The 10000-nt window shown below is 39.5% G+C and overlaps 2 protein-coding genes across 2 annotated transcripts in view; one reads left to right on the forward strand and one right to left on the reverse strand.

The window, feature by feature from the left end:
* The window catches only part of LOC119584286 (xylose isomerase-like), a 6746-nt gene extending 2124 nt beyond the window's left edge, over positions 1 to 4622 (forward strand). Inside the window, exons 2-5 of the mRNA XM_037932816.1 lie at positions 1661 to 1802; positions 1907 to 2593; positions 2747 to 2917; positions 3123 to 4622. Coding sequence (XP_037788744.1) covers positions 1661 to 1802; positions 1907 to 2593; positions 2747 to 2917; positions 3123 to 3293 — 1171 coding nt within the window. The 3' untranslated portion in view covers positions 3294 to 4622. The remainder of the gene's footprint in view (positions 1 to 1660; positions 1803 to 1906; positions 2594 to 2746; positions 2918 to 3122) is intronic.
* Positions 4623 to 5917: 1295 nt separating this feature from the next.
* LOC119584634 (basic-leucine zipper transcription factor A-like) overlaps positions 5918 to 10000 on the reverse strand; it is a 7914-nt gene continuing 3831 nt past the window's right edge. The window contains exons 4-6 of the mRNA XM_037933315.1: positions 9881 to 10000; positions 8653 to 8816; positions 5918 to 6845 (exon numbers count right to left, since the gene is read on the reverse strand). The exon at positions 9881 to 10000 is cut by the window's right edge and continues 537 nt beyond it. Coding sequence (XP_037789243.1) covers positions 9927 to 10000 — 74 coding nt within the window. The 3' untranslated portion in view covers positions 5918 to 6845; positions 8653 to 8816; positions 9881 to 9926. The remainder of the gene's footprint in view (positions 6846 to 8652; positions 8817 to 9880) is intronic.

Genomic DNA, 10000 nt, shown 5'->3' on the forward strand with positions numbered 1-10000 from the left:
TAGATAATTATATCATATAGATGCCATATATATATATATATATATATATATATATATATATATATATATAATAACATATATAATATATATATATTATATATATATAATATTAATATATTATATATATAAAATATATAATATATATATATATATATATATATATATATATTATATAATATATATATACTAATATATATATATATATATATATATATATATATATATATATATGCACACATATATGCATATATATGTATATATATTTATATAATGTGCATGTTTTCTTTTCAATTTCTATTTATTATGGGGATATGTTGTGTGATATAACATAAGATATTCTACATCTATGACCATAATGTGATCCTAAGAAATATCTATCAATGCTTAGACAACATGAGAAAACATATGAACATTTCACTAGATCGTCATGCTCTAGCAACAAAATATTTATCTTGAGAATCTATACTGCTATCGTAGTGAAAATGCTTTCATATTAATACGGCCATGGCTAAGAAGAGCGAGACTCAGGTTTATCTTTCGTATGGCTATGCTTTTGATTAACACATTTCAATGTTACGCACAGGTAACAAGAGTCATTATTGTTCTTATTATAACACTGATGCTTTAACCTTGGGCATATTCAGGCCTCCAAAAGTGTTCCTTGACGAATGAGATACGGAAAGTATCTCAGACTGATTCATGTTTTGTTCACAGAATGTGTTTGATTGGTCAAATGAATATTACGGAAATATATATTATGTTCTACATAATCAGTTTAATTCTTGTGTATGTACAAGTGAACTCGTGTATCTTTTTAAATGTGATTAATATCAATAAAAAGTGACATATTCAAAACATTTAAATGAGTGTGACCTCCGAAACCGATGTCGATAGATGAAGGAAAACGTATGATGGGAGGCGCGCATTTTCAACTGATTTCGGTAGTTCTAAATCGTTTTATTTGTAATTTTAAGATGTTGATAACGAAGAACTTGTATATACTGCTATTTACTAATGTAATATCAGTAAAACAGTGGTTAATAATTTAATATTATTCACAAATAAAATCAGATTCGTCAACTTAAGCACGTTTCTTAAGAACAGGGGTGGAGTCAAGCCTTTGGCAACAGCGTAGGAACCTTGGCACGTTGCTGTCGTGACCGGCCGGGAGAATGTCAAGAATGAATTTAGCGACAGTTTCTAGTGTCATAAGACATTTTTTTTTTGTCAGCCGAAAATAAGGCCTCTATTGTGGCATATTTATTGTGTATTCGCGAAAAAATTATGCTTTAGACTGAAAAAATGAACAGTATATGATTTTTCATTCTCTTGGGAGGAAATAAAGTGTGCAATGTTTGAAAGATGGGATTTTTGCGATTTATGTTGAGGTCGGAGTCGGGACATTTTTACCGACTCCGACTCCGACTCCACAGCCCTGCTCACACACACATACACACACACACACACATGCACACGCTTATACTTACACACACTCTTTACACTTAAACACACACTTACACTTACACACACACACACACACACACACACACACACACACGCTTACACTTACACACACACACGAAATCACTTCCTCTAGCTCTCTCCTCCCCAACCACAAGAACTCCTGACGGCCCCCTAACGCCCGCCCGGCCTCCCGCAGGTACTGTGGCTCAGACGACCACTACGGCGAGCGCGCCCACCAGAGGACGTGGGACGACGGCTCTCGGTCCCTCGACAACTACAAGCGCCGGATGATGGCTGCTTTCGAGTTCTTCTACAAACTCAACATCAAGTACTACTCGGTGGGTGTTTGTTATCTTTCGTTGCGTGAGATGTAGGGTGTTGGAATGTTGGGGGTCGTAGAACTTTGGGGAGAAATCGCTAATGATTTGCACTCTTCCTCCAGGTAAGCGACCGCGACATGGCCCCCGAGGGAGACAGTTACGACGAGACCAACCGGTACCTTGACGAGATGGTGACCCTGGCGTGTGACCTCCAGCGACAGACGGGGATGCGGCCCCTCTACTACAGCGCCGACCTGTTCAGCCACCCCCGCTACATGAACGGCGCCGGCGCCAACCCCGACGCCCACGTGTTCGCTTACGCCTGCGCCCAGGTCAAGCGAGCCATGGACGCCGCCAAGCGTCTGGACGCCGAGAACTTCGTCTTCTTCAATCCTCGCGACGGCTACCAGAGCGTCCTCCAGAGGCAGTTCTTCCGCGACATGTCTCACATGGCGCAGCTGTACCGCATGGCAGTCCAGTATAAGGACAAGATCGGCTTCCGCGGCCAGCTGCTGATCCAGCCCAAGCCAGCTGACCCTCGCCGCCACCAGTACGAGGCCGACGCCATGGCCACCATGTACATGCTGCGCCACTTCAACCTGGACAAGCAGTACAAGCTCTACATCAAGCCCGCTTTCTCACGCCTCATGGGCCGCACCTACGAGCACGACGTCTACATGGCTGCTGCTTTCAACATGCTGGGATGCGTCGACGCCTCTGACAGCTTCCCAGAGTTCAGCGGAACGTCTGACACTTGCGCCCAAGACATTCGCGACGCCACATTCGTCATGAAATGTGTCCTTGAACAGGTAACGACATCTGCAAACATTGCCATCTTCACCTTCTGCATTTTAATTTTGATCTACGAAAACACATCTTTTAGAAATATGTTTTTTCTTTCTTTGTTCATCCCTACGCATTAATCTCATCTCTGACCCCTCTGTTCTCACGTGCGGCCACAGGGAGGTCTCCAGCAGGGTGGCTTCTCCCTGGGCGGCCGCGTGCGCCGCGAGTCCGTCGAGCCTCGTGACCTGTTCCACGGCCACATCCTCGCCATGGACACCTTCGCCCGCGCCCTCAGGAACGCCGCCCGCATGATCTCAGACGGATTCTTCGCTCGCAGCCTCCAGCAGGTACGATGCGCCCTTTTCTTTTTCACTTGAATATCAGACCATTATGTTACGAAGAGAGATGCAAAAGGAAAACAACTTCACAATTCAAGAACTTCATTTATACTTATTCTTCCCTGAAAGAGTATGCATATCTATCCCTATTATTTTATAAAACAATATCAACTTTGTCGGTATCGCCACTGACCTCTCCCGCTCCTCCCCTCAGCGCTACACAACCTACAAGTCTGGCTATGGCGAGCGCGTCGAACAGTCCTCCATGAGCTTCGAGGAGTGCGAGGACTACGTGCGCAAGTGCGGCGAGCCTCAGCCTCAGTCCACGCGCTGGGAACACTTCGAGAACATGTTCAACTACTACGTGTATCCGCCACGCCAGTAGAATCCGTCGGCTGACACCCGCGGCTGTAGCGTAACCACACACCACACGCACGCACACGAAGACAGACACACACACGCACATACACGCACCCCAATCGTCTACACACACGCGCGCACCATCTCTGGTGATCCACTTTCCCTCAACGTCGTTAAGCCATCAGTTTACCTTTCATGAACCACCATATCCTACCCCTTCCTGTAGTGTCCCTTGGTCTCACAATACCCAACCATAAACCAGCTTGTACTGCCCGTCACCATTCCATAATTTGCTCCTGTAGTGTCCCCTGGTCTGCCCGAAGTAAAGTACGATAGCTTTATATCCTGTTTCAACCCATCCTGCAAATACCATAACTACCATAACCCAGGCTGTGGTTCCAGCCGGTCTGCCTGTCAAACGGTGGACTCCGACGGCCCACTAGCCCACCCTAACGACTCGCTTGTTGTCCCAAATGGTCCAAGAGGTGTTCAAACTTTCGGTTGTTTCGTCTGCACTTTGAAAACGATCTAATCGTTCCCGAAATCGATCCTAAAAGCAGTACCTCTGAGGTTTTGTGTCAGTACTGGAAAATGTTCGACGGCAACGCGGGTCTCTTTCCCAAGCATTAACCTCCGCGTCGCTGGTCTTTGGTTTCTCGAGGCAAACGAGGCCCGTCTCTTTCGAAGGGATGGGTCGCCGTTTAAGGCACTATGTGGCACTCCAGATCGGAAATAGATGATAGACTGATTGATGTAGAAGGACGATCGAGCTCAGAAATGACGGAAATTGATGTCTAGTATGGCTTGATAGGCTGTAAATGCGTACGCAAATCCGAAAGGACATCCCAGGTCTGTCTGAATGCTCTTTCCCGAAAGAGTTTCCGGATCCAGACCGTCACGTCGTCCAGCCCAGCGAAGTTTCCCAACAGCCAACAACCTTCACCTCTGCAGAGGTCAGCGGTACTAGCGTAACTGTTCACTCTGATCGCCTGAACTTCGCAAATCATACGGTCGATAAACTCCTGTTACTTCAAATTTGCGAACGACTTTACTGTCACGAACGGCGTCGCGGTTACCTCAGACCGTGCTTTGAACACGGTGACCGCCCCCAAAGTACCCTCGCAAAACCCGACCGGCTCCCCTCGGGCAGACCAACCGCCCGCCCTCTCCTCCGACCCTTCCCTCCTCCACTAGTCAACACAGACCACAACACAGCATCTAAAATCAATGGAATTCAGAATCTGAATTAGGCTTCGAATCGGTCGCTTGATTAGTCCACACTTCCAGGGACTAAATTCCAAATTTCATCGACTGTAATTCAACTGTATTTTGGCAATAAATACCACTAAATCCATTGTCTTGCTTCGTGACCTCAGCTTCAGTTTGGCTATTTTTGCTTCAGAAAATATTCCCTGTGACACATTATGAATAATTAGATGAAAACAAATACACAAAATAGATAAATTATTCACTATCAAAAAAGAGTTTCATTCCAGTCACACGCGGTTATCAAAAACCTGATTTTCTTCGACAGATTTTATTCATGTATATAATATCACATACAAAAATAAGCATGATTTACATCTAAATATGTTTGTTACATGTTGAAAAGTGATTGACAGAAGTGGTGTGTCTTGGGCCTACAATACCAGACATCGTAAACCAATTTATACATGAAGAGGAACAGAATTTCGTGATTTCTCTCTCATGCAGTAAAAGGAACAGAGTATTGAGAACAATTGCAAGAACATGAAGAACACTTAACACTCTATACAAATGACTCATGATAAAAAAGATGGGTTCAGGGGATTCAAATCAGTTCTTCTGAAATGACAATTATTCCTGAATTAATGAACGACTGATGGTGATCTTCATCTGTCTAACTCTGCTGCACCGAAATTGGCTTGGCTATTAAAGGGATAGGTTAACTTGTTAATTATAATGGAATATTAGTGGCGAACTATTCGTCAATAGGAAGAAGTTTCGCATGAATGCAAAAAAATACGACAAACTCGTTCATTTCTTTGACAAAGAATGTTTGGTAGGTGAGTACGTAACACTGTCTGCTTCTGAAACTACAGATCGTGTTGTAACGTTTAATGAGTCAATGTTTACTCCTGTCGCTGCGTCAAAAATGAAAGAAAAAGATTTGGAAAGACTTGGATTAACCGAAAGAGGAGAGGACGGAGGAAAGGAAGAGACGGATGAAAGAGAGGAGACGGAGGATGGATGGACGAGAAGGGAGAAAGATAAGAGGCAGGAGGATAAGAGGAAGACAAAGATAGTTACGAAGGTGGAGAAGAAAGATGAGAAAAGAAAAACAGAGTGTGAAAAGGAGAAGAAAAGGACGGAAAAGAGGAGCAAGTAGACTGAAAAGGAAAAAATCGTTTGGAAAAGAAGAGAAGGATAAAAGGTAGATAACGGGCGGAAGGAGAAGGATGATAAAAATGAGAAGGATGGAAAAAAAGAGAAAAAAATGATGGAAGGAAGAGAGAGAGAAAAAAAAGCAAGGGGAAAAAGGAATAGGCAAAGGTGATAGAGAAAGAAGGATGTAAAAAATGAAAAGAGGGATGGAAAAGATGAGAACGATGAAAACGAGGAAACTTAAAAAAGAGGAAAGTTAAAAAAAAGAAAACGGGAACAGAATTGATTGAAAAAAGAAGACAGATGAAAAAGAGAAGATAGAGAAAAGAGAAGGGAATGAAAAAAAATAGAAAGGCGGAGAAAGGAAACGGAAAGATAATGAAAGAGGAGGTACAGTATAAACGAAAAGCAAACCTCAGCACACATCACATTACATACGACCTCTAACTACTGACATACAACATGTTAAATAAATGGATTGAGACCTTGCGTGGCTGCAGCTTGTGTAAATGATAAACGACAAACAAGCAACAGCCTCGCAACCGCCTGTACAAGTAAAAGGAAAATAACGTACCTCATTATCATCACACAACAAAACAAAAAAAAGACATCACAACGCAACAACAAAACTCATTTCTCATTTTGTTTCTCCGTTTTCCCTCTAAAAAACTTGAGCAATTGCGTGTAGAGAGAGAAAAAAAAAATATAACCCGGATCCTGTGAGATTCCTAAACCAATGGAAGTTGAGAAACACGTATGGATTACGCCTAAGAATTAACACTGACGAGGTCATGCCAGGTCAGGTCATTTCGCTGAGGAGGACACATTAAGACATACTGGACATGCTTCGTCTCGTGGTCGCTGCTGCACCGAGTCACTGCAGGTCAGAGGCAGGTCACACATGCGTTTTGAAGCTTATATGGAAGCGAGACAGCCTTTTGTTTGAGGTATTTGACGCTAAGAGTTATCTGTGAAGCATGAGGTAAACCTCTTTCTCTCTCTCTAAAAATATATATATATATAACACTTGCACCGTTGAGTTTGACGAGTCTTCTAGAAGAAAGTCTCTCTCTCTATATACGTATATACTTTTTCTATCTTTCTTTTTCAAAGTTTACACAGTATTTTCCCTCACGAATCAACAATCTTCTGTAGGGAATGAAGAATGTGAAGAAGCTCGTCGTAACAGTCATTGCCGATCATCGAGGCTTACCTGGAAGAATAAGACAAAAAAAGAGAAAGAAATTAGACAAATGAAAAAAAAGCAAAAGACGAGATTTATAAAATGTGCGTCACCTGGAGGATTTATGAAATGAAGAGCAAGAGGAAGCTCGACGTAAGAGTCATTGCCAATTATCGAGCCTCACCTGGGAAAACACCATAAAAAAGAGATATTGCACAGATTGAAATAGCAAAAGATGATATTTACAAAGTGCTCGTCACCTGGAAGAAGAAGGAGAATACAAAATAGTAGAAATTACACGAAAGAGAAATGCATTAAGATGGGATTTGCAAATATTCTTTTAGTTAATTTGGGTGAAAATGAGAAAGGCGAGACTGACGAAGAACGAATAAGGTATTAGTAGATTGTGATTTATATCTTAACTTCTTTTATTGTTATTTTTTTCTGTGGAGAAAACAACATAGGTGGATAAATAGACAGATAGACAAACAGAGAATGAGGGTATGAGGGAGAGTGAGAGTAAAAGAGAGAGAGAGAGAGAGAGAGAGAGAGAGAGAGAGAGAGAGAGAGAGAGAGAGAGAGAGAGAGAGAGACTGATTTACAGTTGTTTGAAAAATATGAATTCCCAATTGACAAAAATAAGTCCCACTATAGCGATAAATCCATGTTATTCAAATTTCTAAGCGCAATGATCAGTCTATTCTCTCTCTCTCTCTCTCTCTCTCTCTCTCTCTCTCTCTCTCTCTCTACTTTTTTTTCCTTCTCTTTCTCTTGTCTCGCCTCGCTCTCTTTGTCGTCTCTCTGTCTTTTGTCCTGTCTTGTCTGTTTGATCTGTTTTATTCCTCACTTCTCTCTCTCTTTCCCTCCTTTTCTCTTCTATATTATTTTTGTTCTTTACATTCTTCTTTAATTTTATTACATTACATATTTACTATATATATATATATATAAAATATTATATATATATATATTTTATATATATATATATATATATATATATATATATATATATTTATCTATCGTTATCTATATATCTGCCTGTTTTCTCACATTTTCTTAATTATGTCATGGCCTTGAGTTTGATAATCATTGTCATTATCACTCTCCCCATTATCACCAATATCGTAATCATCCCAATTACTGTGAGTACGAATTTAGCGATAACGGTATCGTGATCAGAAATATCTACAACCTGAATGCATTACGCTGTTGACTGCAATGCTTATACGCCATGGCACAGCGCTCTTTTGATATTGCAATTAGTTATATAAATACATGTATCCTCGGAGATGCTAGTCCGGAAATAACAACTGTATACACGCGTTTCACAATTTCTGTTGAATCGTCAAATATGCACAAGAGAATCTCGGAGTTACAGGCTGACTGAAGACATTTCGGAAGATAACACTTCAAAGGAGAACTTTCATGAGGGTCATTAGCGTCGTGTGTTTTTCATGAGCTGTTTGCTTGGCAGTGATAAAGATGCGATGAAAAGAGAAGATGTATTATGAATTTGTTTCTCGATTATCAAAAGAAAAGAAAAAGAAGAAGAAGAAGAAGAAGGAAAAAATACATACACGCACTCATACATACATACATATGTACATACATACATACATATACATACATACATACATACATACATACATACATACATACATACATACATACATACATACATACATACATACATACATACATACATACATACATATACATAATACATATGCACACATAAATGTATGAATTACACATCTAAATCCAAAATCTCGTCCTAAATCCATATCAAGAAAAACAAAATAAAAACGAAAAACCACAACCATGGAATCCACCTCACCTTCATCTCCGAGAAACTCAAGTCAACCGCATTAGAACAGCAACTTCTAAACATAGTGTAGAAGTCACAGTAAGAATGTAAAAGAAAAAAAAAGAAAAAGAAATTAACGTAATAATCTCATCCTTAGTTCGGCTCCTACACACCACCGCTTGCAACCACTCATCCTGTAGAAAAGAGAGAGAAAAATATATTTGTGATACTTATCCCATCATTTCTTTTTATGTTATTATTATAATTTTTACGTTTTGTGTTATTGGTCCTTTCTTATTATTCTTAGTCGTATTATTATTTTTTTTAGTGTGGAATGGTACTGATTAATAATAATGATATAGATAATGATGATAATAATAATTACAATACTATAAATGATGACGCTGATGATAATGATTACAATAATTATTATAATAATATTAGTAACAATCATAATCATATCAGTATTACTATTATCACTATTGTTCTTACTATTGTCATCATTATTTTGTAATTGTTACCATTAGTATCATATCATTATTATGACTATTGTCATTGTTATTATTATTATCATCATTGTTATTGTTAACAATTACAATTATCATCATTGTCATTATCATCATCATCATCATTATTATTATTATAATCGTGTCGGGGTGGGGGTAGGGGGGGCATTCTATAAAAATGATGAATTGTTTCAGTAATGTGTTTAAATTTAATTTTATGTTCTTTATCTTTCCAAACGAAGACACGTAAATATAACTGTAAGTAATAAATGTAAGGCAAAGGCTTATGTTAACATGTGTCTCCGTGTGCCTAAGCTTTAATCTCTCTCTCTCTTTCTCTTTGCACACACACATACACACAAACACTTATATATATAATATATATACACACACACACATTTTTAATACTTACACATGTCCACGCGCGACCATATTTCTCTCTTTCGTTCGCTTTCACTCTCGCTCTCTCTCTACTTGTCTGCCTGCCTGCCTGTCTCTCTCTCTCTCTCTTATATATATATATATATATATATTATATATATATATATATATATATATATATATATATATATATATATATATATATATATATATGTGTGTGTGTGTGTGTGTGTGTGTGTGTATATATATATACATATATTATATATATATATATATATATATATATATATATATATATATATATATATATATATATATATATATAAAATTCAGTGTGTGTTTAGTGTGTACACTGAAAGTTGTTTGCTTACCTCGCCTTCCACCACCACAGGAATAACGCGGCCTTCCTTCGCCCAATTAGCTGTACTTGCCGCCTCCGCCGCCGTTGATGACCTCGCGCGCCGGCGCCTGGGACGTGTCGGCGACCGCCT

The sequence above is a fragment of the Penaeus monodon genome, chromosome 18 (genome assembly GCF_015228065.2).
Source record: "Penaeus monodon isolate SGIC_2016 chromosome 18, NSTDA_Pmon_1, whole genome shotgun sequence".
NCBI classification, from domain to species: Eukaryota; Metazoa; Arthropoda; class Malacostraca; order Decapoda; family Penaeidae; genus Penaeus; species Penaeus monodon.